The 17,543-nt window shown below is 37.0% G+C and overlaps 2 protein-coding genes across 4 annotated transcripts in view; both read right to left on the bottom strand.

The window, feature by feature from the left end:
• LOC146476237 (transmembrane prolyl 4-hydroxylase-like) overlaps positions 1 to 11,477 on the bottom strand; it is a 70,302-nt gene extending 58,825 nt beyond the window's left edge. For 2 of the 3 annotated variants that reach the window (XM_085114775.1, XM_085114772.1), the window contains exons 1-10: positions 11,413 to 11,477; positions 9,512 to 11,188; positions 9,318 to 9,402; positions 8,753 to 8,922; positions 7,678 to 7,739; positions 6,814 to 6,848; positions 6,516 to 6,669; positions 6,007 to 6,064; positions 5,641 to 5,753; positions 4,804 to 4,894 (exon numbers count right to left, since the gene is read on the bottom strand). In XM_085114775.1, coding sequence (XP_084970901.1) covers positions 4,804 to 4,894; positions 5,641 to 5,753; positions 6,007 to 6,064; positions 6,516 to 6,669; positions 6,814 to 6,848; positions 7,678 to 7,739; positions 8,753 to 8,922; positions 9,318 to 9,402; positions 9,512 to 9,652 — 909 coding nt within the window. In that variant the 5' untranslated portion in view covers positions 9,653 to 11,188; positions 11,413 to 11,477. Of the gene's footprint in view, positions 1 to 4,803; positions 4,895 to 5,640; positions 5,754 to 6,006; positions 6,065 to 6,515; positions 6,670 to 6,813; positions 6,849 to 7,677; positions 7,740 to 8,752; positions 8,923 to 9,317; positions 9,403 to 9,511; positions 11,372 to 11,412 lie in introns of those variants that run through there. The other variant, XM_085114774.1, reaches the window with a different exon arrangement.
• A 55-nt stretch (positions 11,478 to 11,532) lies between these two features.
• On the bottom strand, positions 11,533 to 17,091 carry LOC146476236 (putative G-protein coupled receptor No18). The gene is made up of 2 exons (XM_085114655.1): positions 16,958 to 17,091; positions 11,533 to 12,775 (listed from the first exon to the last, which is right to left on the bottom strand). Exon 2 carries the CDS (start codon positions 12,760 to 12,762, stop codon positions 11,812 to 11,814), a length of 951 nt encoding a protein of 316 aa, XP_084970781.1. The 5' UTR covers positions 12,763 to 12,775; positions 16,958 to 17,091; the 3' UTR covers positions 11,533 to 11,811.
• Between the last annotated feature and the right edge of the window lie 452 nt (positions 17,092 to 17,543).

The following is a 17,543-nucleotide window of genomic DNA, read 5'->3' as shown; positions in this document are numbered from 1 at the left end:
GAAGCGGTCGCTGCGTTTTTGGCTTTTTCGGGCATACCTAATTTATTTCACTTTTCTCATTCTCCTGCTAAAAAAATGACATTTTTATGTGAAAATTCAGTTAATACACTCAACCGAACTTTCTTTACTGCCGTCAGTCAGTGTAGCGGACTTCTTAGGAAACAAGGATGTTTGGCTCACCAGGATGAAAAGGTCACGTTCGTACGCTCTGATTGGCGGATTTTGATCGTCTTTGTTGGTTTTCTGTATGTTAACGGTCAGTTGATCATGCCCACAAGTTATTTTGACAAACATCACGGCAGTAGCTTGATCTGCGAACACACTAGCTATCACGGTAAAAACCCGGTACTGTTTATCGAAATAATTTCCTCTTAAGTAACCGTGGCGAAACGGAAAGCCATCCATGTTGTTTCTCTTCGGCTATTCGGAGGTGAATCAGCTCCCAGGCTAATCACCTCCGAGCTACCCAATCAGTGCGTGCGAAAAGTACTATTCACTTGTGTGGTGCCGGTGAGTCTAGACACTGAAACAATTATCAAACAAATTATGACTTTGGCAAAGAAATTGCAAAAGAAAAGAGCTGGTCATTGGAGAATATCAAGACCATTAGTGTACAAAAAAGAAGTTTAATTAAAAAAAAAAAAATTTCTAACGATCATCTTTCCAAAAGCCTAAAACGTTTCCACTGTCTGATCTGTATCTACTTGTCAACAGATAAAAGTCACAGGAAATGTATAAAAAGCCAGATATTATCTCAACACAGTTGTATGTATTCGCTAAATATTCAATTGCATGTACAGTCGACTCCCGATAACTCGAACCTTCAAGGGAAACTGAAAAAGGTTCGAGTTATCGGGAGTTCGAGTTATCGGGGGTAAAATTATATAGAAAATGACCTGAGAGGAAAGGAAAATTGGTTCGAGTTAGCGCGAGGTTCGAGTTAGCGAGGGTTCGAGTTATCGGGAGTCGACTGTAGTGGTTAAACGGTAAGAATAGACATGGTTTCCTAACAGTAGGGAGTAACACGTGTGTGTAATGCATGTCGTTTCGGTACAAGATTCATCTGAGCACTTAATTTTCCAATCATCATTGATCAACACGTACATTCTCACACTCTCTCTATACATTTCGTATGGTACCAGTTAAGAGAATTTACTTCAACATCAATTGAGACATTTTATCTCGAAAAAATATTTTCTTTATCGCCATGTCTACACGTGTGATTAAATAAGGAAGCTTTTGTCAATATTATTCAAGTTATTCCATTTGACACTTTTTTTTGTTAATTTTTCAAAGCTAAGACCTTTGAAGTTAGCATCGTTGCTTAACGTCACAAACCAACCTATAAGCAATTCCCAATTTCTTTTTCCCAAAGTGTTTACACAGCATTTATTTCTCAAAGCATTTATTAGTTTACCATCAGGAAGTTCTTGAAAATCGGTTGGGCTAATTTTCATTTTTTTTTCACCTAAATAAATTTAAATGAGCCTTTAACGTATTTTGAATATCTTATACTAACTATTACATGTATTAAATGAATATGAAACATATATCTGAACAGTTGTTTACGCAACTTAAGCAGTTGCGAAAAGAAAGCCTGAAAAAAAAAAAAGAACTGAATTCAGGCTTGAACGGGATTCGCACCCATGACCGCTGCGATGCCGGTGAGCTATCAAGCCAACTGGGAGCTGGTAATATTGCGTGTTCGTAGCTCCGTGAAGGGTGAATATATGAATACGAATGTTTGAAAAATAAATAGACTCTTTGAGAAAACGCTGTATCGGTCATTACGAACAAAGTGATGAACTTAAACAGCTCCTTTGTATTACAGTCACATGTTGTTGCTATCTCACCAGCGTTAACTGCAGGTGAGACTAAATTTTTTCGATTAGTACTTATTATAGAAATTTAATTTTTACATATTTTTTCTAACGATCACCTCTCCCACGTTGAAAACTTTTCCACAGTCTGATATGTATCTTATTGTCAACAGATAAAAGTAGCAGGGAATGTATAAAAAGTATGTGGAAATTATTTCAAACAGTTGTGTGTATTCGCTAAATAGGTTCAATTACATGCAGTGTTAGCCGGTGAGACTAGACAGAAACAATTATCAAACAAATTATGATTTTGGCAAAGAAATTACAAACGAAAAGAAGTAGTCATTGGAGAATATCTAGACCATTAGTATAAAGTTCGTATGATTGAGCCTAAGCAGCTGTAAACGAGTGCAAACAAAAACACTAAAAACAGACTCGTGTGTGTTGGTAATTATAATTCAAATAATAAACCGGTAATCTGCATATCATACAAATCAAAAAACCTTACCAAATAAGGAAAGAAAGATATGGAAAAAACAATCCGTGTTCACCTGACATTGCGGTCTTTAAACCTTCAGTATATCAAGCGATTTTCAAACACGGGAGATAAATGTCATCTAACATTATGGATGATAGTGACAACTTGGCACTTGTACTGTTTTTCACCATTATTCCATTTTATATCATTGGATTTATCGGAAACGTGTTAGTCATCCGAATTGTGCACAAAACGCGAGAGATGCACACAACAACTAATTACCTTTTGGTAAACTTAGCCTTTAGCGACATTGTCACCATTTTGATGGTACCATTCTTCTTCTTTTCTACTCTCAATGGATATCTAAGCGATGGATTTGGGAAATTGGTTTGCAAGTTTTTACCGATCGGAGAAATTTCCATAACAGTTACATCATTGACTCTAACAGTGCTAGCGGTAGAAAGATATCATGCTTTGCTAAAACCTTTTAACACAGGATTACGACTGAACGACGACAACATCAAGAAAGCTATTTCTCTTATTTGGATCTCAAGTGTTGTCCTCCGTCTACCACTTTTCGTTTTTCATGAATGGAACGAATCAGAGTCTGCATGTGTTGATTCATTTAGCTTACACATGAATCAAGCGACCAAAGTTTATGTGATCATAAGTGCTGCAGTTGACACTTACACTCCATTTTTGATTATGTTTTATTGCTACGGGTCTCTGCTTAAAGGATTTTACTTTACAAATACGATTTGCTCAGAATCGCAAGGAGAAGGAGGCCCCGAGAAAATGAAACTTGTTATGACATTTGTCATGATAACTGCCGCGTATTTCATCGGTCATGGGCCATTTGTTGTTTTTCACACTATCATAACGTCATGGCCCAGTCAACAAATCAGTCTCAAATTTTATTCTGATATTTCATCCGTATTTGCTTTTTTGTTCGTTTGCGGTTTGTGTTTAAATCCAATATTATACGCTTTTCGCAGTAAAAACTTCCAGGAAGGATTCAAACGCATAATATTATGTCGCGCACCGCTGTCACCGGAAGAGCAGATTCAGTTATGAGGCAGATCACTTGGAAAAAAGGAAAAAGGATAAATTAAAAATTTCACTTTTAATTAGATTGAATATATAAAATCGTGACTTATTTCCATATCTTAAAAAAACTTACAAAACTTTTTACAAGATTTGTTTTACGAATTTGCGAGATTTATGTGTGTTTTCTGAGGGATCATCGTTTTGCGATTTCGGACTCCCCACAAGTGAAATAAAACTTGTTCAAAGGTACCACAATTTCAACGCTGAACGAAAACTAAGAATTCAAACTCCGTCAAGTAGAGTAGAGTAAGCAAGACAAGACATGCCACGGAAGTCCAACGGCATATCAGGAAACAGCGATCGCAGGAGATCCTGCCGCATTGTTATGGCCTCGCTATAAGCCAGAGGAGCTTTTAAACCCCTCTCGAACAGAACTGTGCATTCATCCGCACGCAGTGGATCCACGTACCTGCTTTCAAAGGTGGTGATCAGATCTTCGGGAAGGTGTTCGGCTGGTTCCAATGTATTTTCAGTTGGAGAGTAGTTCTTCCACTGAATGAAGTACTCCTCTTTTCTTTCTTGCACTCGTTTCGCGACTATACACTTAACTTCGTAAACAACCATGACGGTGGGTTTTGCCTTCTATTCGGTCAGTATTTCGAGCTGCAGCCCGCTCGTGAACATCATTCAATAATGATGCGTAAAAGCCTGGTGGATGTCTCAAACGCTTCGACATGTATGTTGTTTCCAAAGTTTTTTTTTTTTTTTTTAAGAAATTGAACGGGCTGAAATAGACCTTAACCTTTTATATGTTTTTATCGATCGAAACGGATCCAAATAAAAATAAATAAGTCAGCAGAGAAAATAAAGTTTCCTCAGGGGTAAGCCTGCTCGAAGCGGTCGCTGCGTTTTTGGCTTTTTCGGGCATACCTAATTTATTTCACTTTTCTCATTCTCCTGCTAAAAGAATGACATTTTTTTGTGAAAATTCAGTTAATACACTCAACCGAACGTTCTTTACTGCCGTCAGTGTAGCGGACTTCTTAGGAAACAAAGATGTTTGGCACACCAGGATGAAAAGGTCACGTTTGTACGCTCTGATTGGCAGATTTTGATCGTCTTTGTTAGTTTTCTGTATGTTAAGGGTCAGTCGGGTGTCGCCGTAATTTAAGTTTGTAATTTTTTGAATAGCGGTTAGTCGAGACTCTGGGGAACTGGAATTTTATTTAAATTTTTTGATCGGCGGCCTCGTATTGTCTTGCATTGTTTTACCGCAGAAATCCTGTGGTGATAAAATTCCAGTTCCCCAAAGTCTTTCCTGGAGACAAATCAATGGCCAAAGAGCCTGAACACTCGAGATTGATTGACGGCAGTGAAAGACGCTTTGTTTGTTGGATTAACGTTAAGAAGTTCAAAGGTCGCATGTTATGGAAAGGCGCAGTAAGAGTACACACAAACCTCGTGAGTGAAAGTTTCATTGTCGGCGACTGGAAATGCTGTCTGTCCACCTTCCTCCACATCATTAAGAAAGTACAGAATAGTTATATACCTGGCAAGCAAATATAAAGAGAAATGTTTTTTAACACGTGAACGGTTTTTCTATGAGAGTATTATCCCGTCTAAAAAAGTCAATACATTTTTGAGTGCATAAATAGTTTCCTCTCTGATTGTTCGGAAGTTATAGATAGTTAAATATCCCGTAATTCATCTTATGGCTGCAATGGTGGTTATAATAAAGTATCTATCTATCCAAACCACGACTTTTTGTTATAATCCACCCAAGATGTTCCACCCATCATAAGCATACATTACTGATGGTGACCCGCACCTATACATGACATCCTTGAGTGCTCTTACAACCCTCTATCATTTTGTCTTTTATTAATTTACCCATTAAACTTATGGGTATACCTGATCCAAATGGAGGTGAACAACTTGTTCGAGCTTTTTATTTCCTTTTTTTTTCTTCAAAGCCAAAGCCAAAGCCAAAGCCAAAGCCAAAAAATCTTTTTTTCAGCTTTGCTGGTATGTTTAAGACTACCTCCTAATCAACACATAATCAATGGTATATAATACATCGTCATGGAGTAATATTTTAAATTTGTGTTACAAACACTCTTTCTCAGTTCACCACGGAAATCACGGGTCAATTTCCTTGGTTATAGGGTATGCCTGGGGCAAAATTTTAAATTTTCCGAACATAGCTAAGCTCGTGTTAGTTAAAGAGAAATGGAAGATATTTCCAAATAGCTATCATGACACAACTTTGAATATCTTAATTATGACCCTACTGACCTGCAGATACGGCAATTATCCAACGAACGTCGATCACAGCAAGAATTCCCGGCGTGGATTGGGTGTGAATCATAATGACAGTGATAATGGCCTCCGGGGCCATATCTCACGGCCTGCAAAATATTAATTTAATTTTAATGCGTCTGCCTTCATAGCCAGTACCAGCAGGCTGCTATTAAGGGGTAAGGAGTGAGGGAGACTGTTAACCGCTGCATTCTTGTTATGCAAACATCCTAACCATTAAGTCTTGGAACCCTAACTTCTAAAGAGAAGCTGTTTGGCCACATATGTTCAAGATTTTTGAGTAACAACCATATTTAACAGGTCATGTAATCATAATAAATTAGCCAGCGCTAACGTACGTACCACTGGCGTCTCACTGCCTCTTATTATTTCAATTGGAAGTCCTGTGAGAGTAGCTTTTCTAAAAGAGACAACAGACGCACGCAAATTGGAATGATATTATATTTGAAGACTACTATTTATTAAGCTGATAACAATCCACTATGTCTTCTATAATTATTAAAAGTACAATAACACACACCATTTGTTTGTTTCTGCACCTTTTTTTCAATGTATGTAGGGTGCGTCTTTGTAGTATGTTCCAGAATCGGCACGGAAAAGCTTACCAACCAGAAAAACAATGGGGAACGTTAAAAACTGAGTCTGCTTCCCTCCAAACATGTATTTGTAAAAGAACTCAACAGCTCATCTAATCCCTTTCATTGAAGTACGAAAGAAATTATGACCTTATTTCAGTGTTTAAGTAACAGTAGATCTAGGCACAAGAAAGAGCATTATTAGCAGCATATCTTGGTTCCTTTATTATAATGTGTTTGGAGGAAATAATTCTCCTCCAAAGTGCTGTTACTCACTTTACATCAAGTTTCACTGCCAAATAATCATCTGAATGAAGTTCAATGAACGTTTGGTTGCTATGGCGACCCTTGACCTTGGTTTCCACTTTCCCTATTTCTCCTATATACTTTAGAATCTCTGTAGGTTGAAATTCACTTCGATGAATCACACCTGCAAAAAAAAAAAAAAAAAAAAATCAAATAATGTGGGCGTATCTCTTGTTGTACTGTTTAACGCCATCGCAATGGGTAATAAGTGGTGTAAACATTCATCCCGCAAGATATTTATCTTAGTAACAGTATTATCTCAACTAACCTGGCTTGCGCTTTCCAACGTTTAATGATTTAAACCTGAAAATAAAATTTGTGAGTACGCATTAAGTAAACTGCCAATTTCGATAGGCTTGTTCCTTAGGCTTCCAGATTGCAAGAAATAAGTGAAATAAAAGAGATCGAGGGACTTGATCAGACAAGTAAGCCTACTAAAGCGAGAATCATGGATCCCTCCAGCCAGTGCATTATAGATATTTAGAATTACGCTTACGGCAAACGGTGGAACTGACCACTTGATCAAGTTTATCCTTAATTTGCCGTTCGCTGTTTTCAGTTTGTCAGTAAATTGAGTAGTTTTGCGTTAGCATGAAAGGCCAGAATTATTTCGCACTATCCTCATCTATGCAATCATTTTTTCAAGAAAACATAAACGTGAATCTCGCCTTTGCTGCTTGCCGTAAACGCGATTTTAAATCTCTTTAATTATCGATTTTTAACCCCCCGTCGTTCTCAGTGCTACAAATCGATAGACCAAGTAAGTTTTATCAATAGTATTTACAATTAACAAATAACGATGAATTGAGCCACTCTATCGATACTAAGGCGGTCGTGAATCTCTAAAGCCAAAAGGAAATAGACAAAAACAAACTGGCTGCCTAACTGACTAACGAAAGGGCAAAAAAAGATTGGCCAAGCGAGGGGCACGAAAAAGTGTAAGAAGTCTTTAGAAGTACATAATCAGCGAAAGAAAAAGAGAGGTGTGTCACCCAGCTTTCTGTAAAACCAATTTGAGAATAACTAGTAATCAAACCTGGAGTGACTAACTTTAATAATTTCTTGGCACGTCAAAGGTTAGGTTCATTATGTCAGAATTTACAAGGTGCAAGGTAGAACCAGGTATACATACATGTTTCTGACATCCTCTAATGTGAAATGTAAATCTCGAATGTATCGCATACCATTGATGACCTGCAATAAAATGTGGGCAATGTTTAAAATGCGTTAAACTAGACAAGCTGAACAATTAATGCAGCATGACGTGTTGAATACGGACATCAGTTAGGTACATTTGTAGATGAGTTCCTTCTAGTTAAAAATTATTTCATCCCATTTCTATCCTTCTTGTTAATCAGCGCAAATTATACTGACACTGCTATGCTGTTTCCTTGGATCATAATTACGATCATTACGAATTATGTCTACCAAGAAAACAAGAGAATACCAGGCTCTGTTAGGCTTTTGTCCTGCTCGGGACAACATGTTTTTCTTTTAATCAATCAAACAATCAATCAATCAATCAATCAATCAATCAATCAATCAATCAATCAATCAATCAATCAATCAATCAATCAATCAATCAATCAAATTTTATTTAGACACGTAAACATTTATCATGAACCTGGTCAGGCTCGTTACAAAAATGTACGTGTATCTACAAATTAAAAAAATATACGTACAGCAAAAATGAATAAAAAAAGTCTACAACCATAAAGAATTAATAAAATCTAAAGCTAAAATAGCTAGAAAGCCTATTATATAGATCCAATCAATATATTACGTCTAACCTAGCTTATGTTAGAACAGAGATTACAATGGCACTAGTCCTGGTCGAGCTTAAATTTATTTTAAAAGCTTAGCAACAAAGTTCGTAAGATTAGGAAATGAAATGAAAACTTTATTAATGTGTAGTAGCTTCTAGAGTACTAGAATGTACGCTAACTGGGGACACCTAACTACTTTACATTATAAAATGTACATACGACTACTATAGGTCGTTTTGTTTGGTCAAAACTTAATCAATTTATCAAATCTTCTGGGAGCCTCCCTAACACGAGTAGATAGATTGTTCTAGAGTCGGCATTTCACGTGAGGTGCGTGTCGAAAGTCTGCATATTACACATTGTTAGACTGTGAAATGTTGTTCATTTATTCACTTAATTAATTCTGAGCTGATTAAAGGGAATACACATAAACGACAATACCTCTTCTGAGTTAATGACGTCATCCCTGTTAAGATCCCACTGTTCAAAAGAAGTCTGGGACAGAAGCTCGTCCATTGAATAATGATAAACATCGCTACTCTCCAGTCTCCCGTGTTCAGCCAGGTAAAGAAGACGTGCGGTCTCCACTTCACTTAAGAAGTCAGGAATTTCTGAGAACGCAGAAAAACATATGTTTAAAATAAGCTGTTTTCAGCAAATCACGTGTGTGGAAATATAAACTCCTTTTAACTTCAGAAGTCGAACCTATGACGCCACGTAATTTTTTAATTGGAATGATACAAGGGGTATTACGGAAGCAGGTGAATTCTAAAATGAATTTTGACCTTCAAATCTTTTATGTAACATCATCTGTAATTGTGAATTCCTTACATTTACAAAATTAAAATAACGTGATGAAAATACGAACGAAACACTTTTGACCCAGAAGCCTCTAGTTCTTCATTACCCATGATGCAACAGGCGTATTCCTGTAAAACCTTATCTCTTAAACAAATTAAACACAAGCGCGAAACTGATATGATTAAATACTACCTGGTATACTTACCAAAGATAGGAGGTTTTACGCTCAATGTTTTGACTGTAAAAAGCTTCTCATCTTTAATAAGCTCCATTTGACGAACATGACCAACCTACAATGTTATCAGGTGTAGAGTGTTAGGACTACAAAACTAGAAAATAAACGGTTTAAAAATTGTCTGCGGGATACCCGTGTTTAAATATATGAACAAGACATCTTACCTTTACAGGATCCAGTCGCGGTAATTTTGCCCTTCTTATTACACATGGGCCGGTTTCGTCGCCGAGCGAAGCCTCAGTCGAGTAGTAAACGGCATGAAAAGCCACATAAAACGTTAGAACAACGCTACAAGAATTGGCCATCTTAAATTAGAATTCTAAACAAACGTTACAAAGCATTTTTACGGGAGAAGAAGGGCTTCGACGCCTGGTTAGAGAATTTATCACTATCGAAATCTTTTAAGTTGCAGGCTGGTAAATTTAAAAACTAAGGGGAACCACGTGGTTGATATTAATGTGAAACAGGTACCTGCTAAAAACAAAATGACATTGATTTGCTTTTATAGTTCGTTTATTTTGTACCTTTTAGATATATTTTTGTGTAGATTATAGTTAATGTGCATTTAAAGTTAGTTCAAATTTACAGTAAAATTAAATACTTTTACTGATTTAAATAACGAAGGTTTCCATGACAACTTAACCCGCATATACAACGCGGCAAAAATAACTAATTGCTTTTGGAAAATTAACTCCGAGAATAGCACTTTGGTTTCAAACTATGACGAAGGCAACAGAAGGTCGCCGAAAATTTAGTTTTTGAATTAACGTTTCTATAAGATAAAACTTTTACTCTTTTTAGATCAGATTCAAAATAGTTTTAATTGAAATCATGTTCAACACTGATCGCCCAAATAACAACAAATTATAGTACTTTCATTGAAATTACCTTGAAAAGATGTTCATTTTACGGGCTTCATTTTATTCTCTAGCAAACCTGCCTCATTTATGTCAAGACTGTGTGGTGCATATCTGTTCATATCACAGTTTACGCTGTATAGGCATTTAAGGGTATTCTGTTTACAATGATCGTCCGACTCTAGGATAGCAGAAGCTCGTTTAATAATTTAAAGGGGAAGTACCATGGGAATTTGGTGTTACATCAAAAACTCTAAAAAGTTTTTTTTTTTTTTTTTATCAACAGAAACCTAAAGGCATTGCTCTAATTTGTTGTAAATTATCACCACAGTGAACTACGACTATCGATGAGTGTCTCTGGCCACATATGGACTGGGTTAGAATGGACTGTCACTTGAAAAAAGTTAGGCTAACCGTTTTCAAGTTCTTGCATTTTCGTTCCCAAAATGCATAAGAGCAGGCCATGGGTTGATCCATTCGAGAATTCAGTTGATTTCTTGTTCTAAATGTTCTATAATTTTTTTGTAACTAAGTGGATGTGTTTTCACAATATTTTAATGATAAAAAGTCAAAATCCCCGTGATACTTCCCCTTTAAGAGATACAATCGAAAACGGACCTGTGAGCCGAACGCCTCGTTAAAGGCGGGTAGCTAAGCTGGTCCTGGTACAGCCTACGAATATAGCCGCCTCTCATCGCGTGGAGGGATAAGAGGTGGCTATATTCACGGACAATGTTCATGGCTGCCCGGAGTTAACTTCAGTTAGCTGTAACTAAACTCCCTTCAAGGAGGAAGCCCCGACTTTCTAAGGAGGACTGAGATTTATAGCGCTGGTCTCTAGGGTGTCCGCATTAGAGGGTTTGTTTCTGCAATGGCCAGTAAATAGCGTGTTAACTAGTGGTATTGTCGTCCTTATATTGCCGACTGGAATATCTTACACTTCATTCTCTACAGTAACAAGAAATGTACAAAGCTTTTGCCTACCTAAGGTTTGCTTCCCAAGTAGTTTCAGTAGCCATGCCTCACACAGCCGCTATCTCGAGGACTCACGAGAAACAAAAATCTGTTAAGCTAAGCTAATTAAGGCTGGTGACCATGTCCATAAGATTGTTGAACAAAAAGAACTCAGTGATGTCGATCATATGGGCAAATGACCCTGCGGTTTGATATTATTCTAAGTTTAGAATAATTACTTATATCAACCAAACAACAAACCATCTAACCAACTAATCAACCAATCAGTCAATCCATCCATCCATCCATCCATCCATCCTTTCCATCCATCCATCCATCTGTCCGTCCGTCCGTCCACCATCCATCCATCCATCCATCCATCTATCCATCCATCCATCCATCCATCCATCCATCCATCCATCCATCCATCCATCCATCCATCCATCCATCCATCCATCCATCCATCCATCCATCCATTGATCGATCGATCAATCAATCAACCTATCGATCAACCAATCAGTCACTCAGACAGGCAGCCAGGCTATGAATCAATCAGCCAACAACTAACCAACCAACCAACCAGCCAATACTTATTATTTTTTTTCATTGAAACGTACATGGCATCTGTTTTTAATTATAAAAATGAACGAAAATTATCCTTTACTGGACATAATTTTCTTAAGTGTAGTTCTAAAATCATTCAGTCTAAGCGAATAAATCACCGGATTAAGGAAAGAGTTCGTGTAATGCAGTAATTTACAAAAATAAATCACATCGGTCGAAGGTTGTGCAGGACAAGGAAAAGCTTTGCATTTCAAAAAAACAATCAAATTAATGATGTGAAATGGAAGCCAAGTGAGAATAAAAACTGTTGTCACTATAAATACTGTTACAGCAAGTTTTCTGTCATTCTCAACAGTTCTCCTGCCTCGCTCCTTGCCATTCTGGCTTGTAAATGAGGTTTTTTGTCTATCTGAGCTTGCGTCTGATGATTCTAAGCTTGCCTCTCTGAAATATGCCTGAGGCCCGCGTGCCTTTAGCCAGATGGCGAAGTAAGCTATGAGCATTACCACCATGGATATGAAAAAAGTTAGGATCAAAAACCAAAAGAATATTTTGTGTTGGATCAAGTCGTATTCGTGGAAAAAATACAAACTTGACAGCAGTGCGGCAAGAATCCAAACGCAAGAAATCGAGGCATCGTAGAGCTTTCGCGTTGATGTGCGATGACGCAGAGGAAAGCATATGGCGCATACTCTCTCCAAGGCGATCACCGTCAGCGTGAATGTCGACGCAAGGCCACAGAGCACGTCCAGTACTTTCGTTATATTTAGAGCCGTGGATTGAGTGACATATCCATTCTGCCAAAAACCAACCAACTGGTAAATAAAAGTTGGAACTGAAAATATCCCCACTGTCATGTCAGCTAAGGCCAAAGAGATAAGGAAATAGTTTGTGCGCTTGCGTAGTAGTTTCCTTCTCGTAAGCACTGCAATGGCTACTGAGTTGCCGGTAATTATAGCCAGCGCCATGGCCCCAAAAACTAAAGACCAGGCCACTATGGAGCCAACTGGTGTTCGGCCACCGTGCGAAGTCTCGTTCATTTCTGCTTCCAATCTGCAACAGATTAATTCCAAAAGAAAGGGTAAACTCTTTATAAGTGATTGTAAATAGGGAATAATAAACGTGTCTTACTCTTTACACTTACAATTGATAATGTTAATAAATGGTAAAAATCCAAACCGTATAGCTAGTTGCTCCTCGAAGCGAATTGCTAAAATAAATTTAAAGCATGCATACAGCTGGTAAAGCTGAAGGTTACACATGAAAAATAATCATTATCATAACACGGCATAAGGGATGAGAACTGACTGCTAATAATTTTCCTACCACTTTCAAAATATGTACCTTTTCAGTTCTAAATGTTATAGAAATGCATTCTAAAAATTTCATTTAAAACTGCACAGTTACTGAAAATTCTGAAAATTAGTGGGCGGGATGAAAGGAAAAGTGTTCACTTGCTTAGGTATTAGCTGACTTAACTGATATGAGTAGAAGAGCGGGCATTTGATTGTCGATGCCTTGGCAGATGCATCTTACGTTTATAGTTAAGTTTACTAAAAGAGAATCTGGAACATTGATTCGTATACGTGGCAGCTTACCGTTAACTTGTCGGAGTGAATCAAGCTAATATATATTGTGGGCGGTGTATTCACTTCTGACTTATTTAATGCCGATCATCCTTCATATTTATCTGATATATATAGAGCTTCCTCGTGCTTTTTCCTTCTCTCACTTTTGTTTATGCTTTGTAAAGCAGCTTATGTATATCACGGTCACTGTACTGACACCGAAAACTTAGTCAAGTTAGCGCAATAGAAACAAGTTGGGCATTTCATTTGAAGACCGGTTTTAAGTGCGTATGTTTCAAACTGTACTGTTTCAGTGCATGTAGCTTAATACTGCTACGTGAGTTGTAACAAAATCTTGTTTGTTAACGTTTTAAGGTTTAATCTTATCTAAATCAGTCTGGCATGATTGATCATAGTGATTAATTTTGATTTAGTTTCGATACTCATAAATCGTTCTTTAAAAGCTTGCAAACATTACGACATTTTGTTGTTTAAAAAATGCATGTTCAACAACTTCATTTAAAAAGTTAACAGACTGTGTCTCGAGCGGTGCTTTTAGAACGGTTAATTGCTGACTGAATGCAAAAACCTACACCGTGACCAAATATTAGACAGAGTACCAGACGCTACTGTTTCCTTCTTATACATTCGTCAAACTATTATCTAACTCTTTTTGTTTCTAAAAATAGATTATCAAACAACTTGTAACAACAGCTTAGACTGGCAACATGAACTATATCCCGAAATATCTTATCATGCAAGGTTAGTATGTTGCGTTCTTCACCAGTCTTCGCCCTGGTTTTGGTTTGTTACACGACGGTAATAATCGTACGTGGGCTGTAACAAAATCTTCTCGCTTTCATAAAAGTGTCAATCGTCTGAGCAGCTGTCTGGGAGCTGATCAAGTGATTGTGTCACCGCCTTGAAAACGAATAAAATCTAAGACTGTCGCCTAATCAGTGACATATGCAAACACTTTTAGATTGATTAACTTTTAGGTGGCTCACAGTGGCTGGCACCAGTTTCCAGCACTTTTAGCACTGAAACTATGACGGACCAATACTACCACCCTTTATCTGTCAGTTAAAAAAAGCATTAAACAAATGAGTAATTATTGGTCAACAAGTTTAACAGATTGTGCGTGTATACCAACAATATTTTCGTTCGCGGTCCTTTGCCACTTATTCTCTTATAAATTATGTACCGAAGATCTTTTCAGATCCAATATGCTGTATATTTTTAACATGGTCTTATTCATGTATTCGCTGAAGGATAGTCTTGAGGTCCATCTCCACGCAGCTTATCACGAAAGCGGCATGATAGTTCAAATACTTTGTTCATTGTTTTAGTCACTTACTAAATACGTATACAGCAAGTGCATTAAGTAGACAACTGACCTCACGATGGTTGAACATTCTACTTCTTGTTGCTACATGCGTGCTAACTAGAGCCAACCAGCTCAAAACAGCTGTCCACGGTTGTATTTATGACTCCCGGTTTGGTCTGTGTCATGTCGCTGTCGTGCTAAGTTTTCTATGCAGTCAGATCAGCCTTGCTACTTTCCTTCTCGTTTGCTTGCTTGCTTTCGCTTTACAATGTTTATAATGATTCTTTTTTTGCTCAACGCAATCCACCCGGTCCACGTGGCTCCAATCTTTTTTCAAATGACGTTTAATCGAACCCTTTTATGTAGGTGAAAACGAATTTTCATTTACACTCACGTGAAACTAGTTTTCATATAAATGGTAGCACGAGGTCTCCCATCGATAAAGAGGCGAGCGCCAACACAAAAATCAAAGTGCGTATTGAGATCAGGTTCTTCACGCTTTCAATTCAGGTGTTAAATGAATCGCTGATAAAAGAATGAATTGGCATCTGTATATTTCAGACAAAATTAGCATAATTAGCATACAGCACACACGCAATGTGGTTTGTTGTGTTGAATTGTTTGTGCGTACGTTGTCATGAACTTTTATTGTCGAAATAACCAGGGCAGAATAGCATGAATTCTTTGAAATCTGTTTTCTTTTCCTTACCCGTACACCTACCCCACCCCCGCCCTCTCCCGACCGACCAACAATTAAAAACAAAAAAGGCAATAAAACATAAAAATCCCAGTTAAAGACTTCCCCTAAGGCATTCATATTCCGATTAAAATTTGCAACTTTGCAAAAATTTAACGCATGCGCATTTATTGTTTCCTGTGTTGAAACCAAAAGATTAAAAGTTTATAGTAGATGTCGATAAGCTCCTTCCTGACTTCAAAGCACACCAAAGAGCACTTAAGGCTTTCAGCTATAATTAAATGTCACTTGGTCGTTATTCTCACTATCTTAGACTTGTTTTGATATGCTAAAACACGAAATCAATGCCCGCAGGCCAAGAAACATAATTTTTACCCTTCATGCCGCCAATATGTCTAAGAAGAAAGTAGCAATTAATGGTCAAGAATTAAAAGCAAACAATTTTTGTTCTTGGACGCGTGGATTTTACTGAAGCTTTCTTTTCAAATCACCTAAATACGACCAATTATCACCTCGGGATGCCCCGCTACACCAAGGGAAAAACCTACACAATTTATAATCAACGGTTTGCTTCCGTAGAAGTTCATTTTGCCCATTTATCTCAAAATATGTCCATTTTTGTAAATTTTACCTTTTTTCTCGTAATTGGACTGAATAGAGAGAATTTGCACGGCTAACCACAGACGAAATTTTACAATTAATAATTCTTTCACATAAATTACCTCATTGAGCAAATTTGAACGAAAAAAAAAACGCGTCTTGTTTAAATAACAATTTAAAATTAAAATTATTTTATATGCATTGTAAAGACGAACGTTGAAAAAAAATGCTACTTAACCGCAACTAAATATTAAACAAAAGAAAAATATAGGTACTGCACCCCGATATATCCTAAATTCACCAGCGTGATCTAACCAGAGAGTTAATTGAATGAAAACCCACAATAGAGAGCATCTCATTGTGATTATAGGAAAAATAAATTTCATCATGCACTTTTCATCTGGCTGATATTTTTATATTCCATAGCGTATTTGATAGTTCGTGAAGGTTAGAAAATCCAATTCATTGAACTAAAAAAAAATTCTTAAGCTTCCCGCACAGGAATACATAGTTTTACTTGATCGAGGTATTCATTCAACTGCAAACACCATTTTTCTCGCATGTGGCGTTTAAAAGAACCGAGAAAATGATTAAAATATACACGCACTCCTGCTTCAGAAATCTTCATAAAGCCAAAAATTAAACCGGTCCTTTGGACTAAACGACAAATTACACTGAAAGTTGGAATATGCATTTTAGTTCTTACTAACCTTAAGTCTTTTGAACTGAATTTTGTGCCTTTTTTGTGATATTAAATACGGTCCTTGATGATTTCTTAAAAAATTAACGTTTACATTCGCAATTTTCGCGCTAATCTTCAAAGTGAGCTTTCCAAAAGCTTGAGTTAGATACGGCTTTAGAGTTCAGGTAAAATGTCTTGAGATTTTGAGGAATGTACACAAAGTGCTCGGGAAAAAAGCTATAAAATCTATATACCTTATTTCAAATAAGGTATAGAGTGCAGTTATCTTGGTGCTAAAGAAGTTTTCTCATTGGAGAATTCTGTTTCAAACAGTCTAAAAACATGGCTTCTATCACAATACCTTCGTCTTGATCTTTTCCACACGTTCAGATCAGATTTATAGTAAAGCAAATACAACTTTGAAAGGATCTACGTCGACGAATTAAAACAACTTGCAGCGAGCCACTTGAACCGAAATCAAAGCCTACTTCGCTAAATGAAGGCTTGCATATGCAAATGAAGTGTGGTTTAATAACATTCTGAATGCTATATGTTGACTTAAGTTATCTTTAAAACTGAAAGACGTACTGCTGTCCGCTTTCTCATATGAATTTGAAACTTTTTTTTTTATTTCTGAGAACCGTTGAAGATTTAGATTTTTAAAGAGGAATTTAATGAGTAAAATGAACACCGTTTTATCGCTAATTTTTTTTTTACCGCAGTGAGCAATAAGAAAACATCGTCCCAAGTTTGAATTTATTTCAAGTATCAAGTGTTTTCCTGAAATGCCAGATTTCGGTGACAGAAAATAATCATGTTTGCACTCCTTGAACATAATGTCAAGAAATTAAACACTGATGCAAGACTATGGGAAATTCATCTTGCGAACAACATTCACAAAGTGCTATAAAAATTATAACTACCGTTGAATTAAGGGAATAACTTAC

The sequence above is a fragment of the Pavona decussata genome, unplaced genomic scaffold (genome assembly GCF_977016875.1).
Source record: "Pavona decussata unplaced genomic scaffold, jaPavDecu1.1 SCAFFOLD_78, whole genome shotgun sequence".
Classification (NCBI taxonomy): Eukaryota; Metazoa; Cnidaria; class Anthozoa; order Scleractinia; family Agariciidae; genus Pavona; species Pavona decussata.
This window is presented reverse-complemented; position numbering and strand designations above follow the sequence as displayed.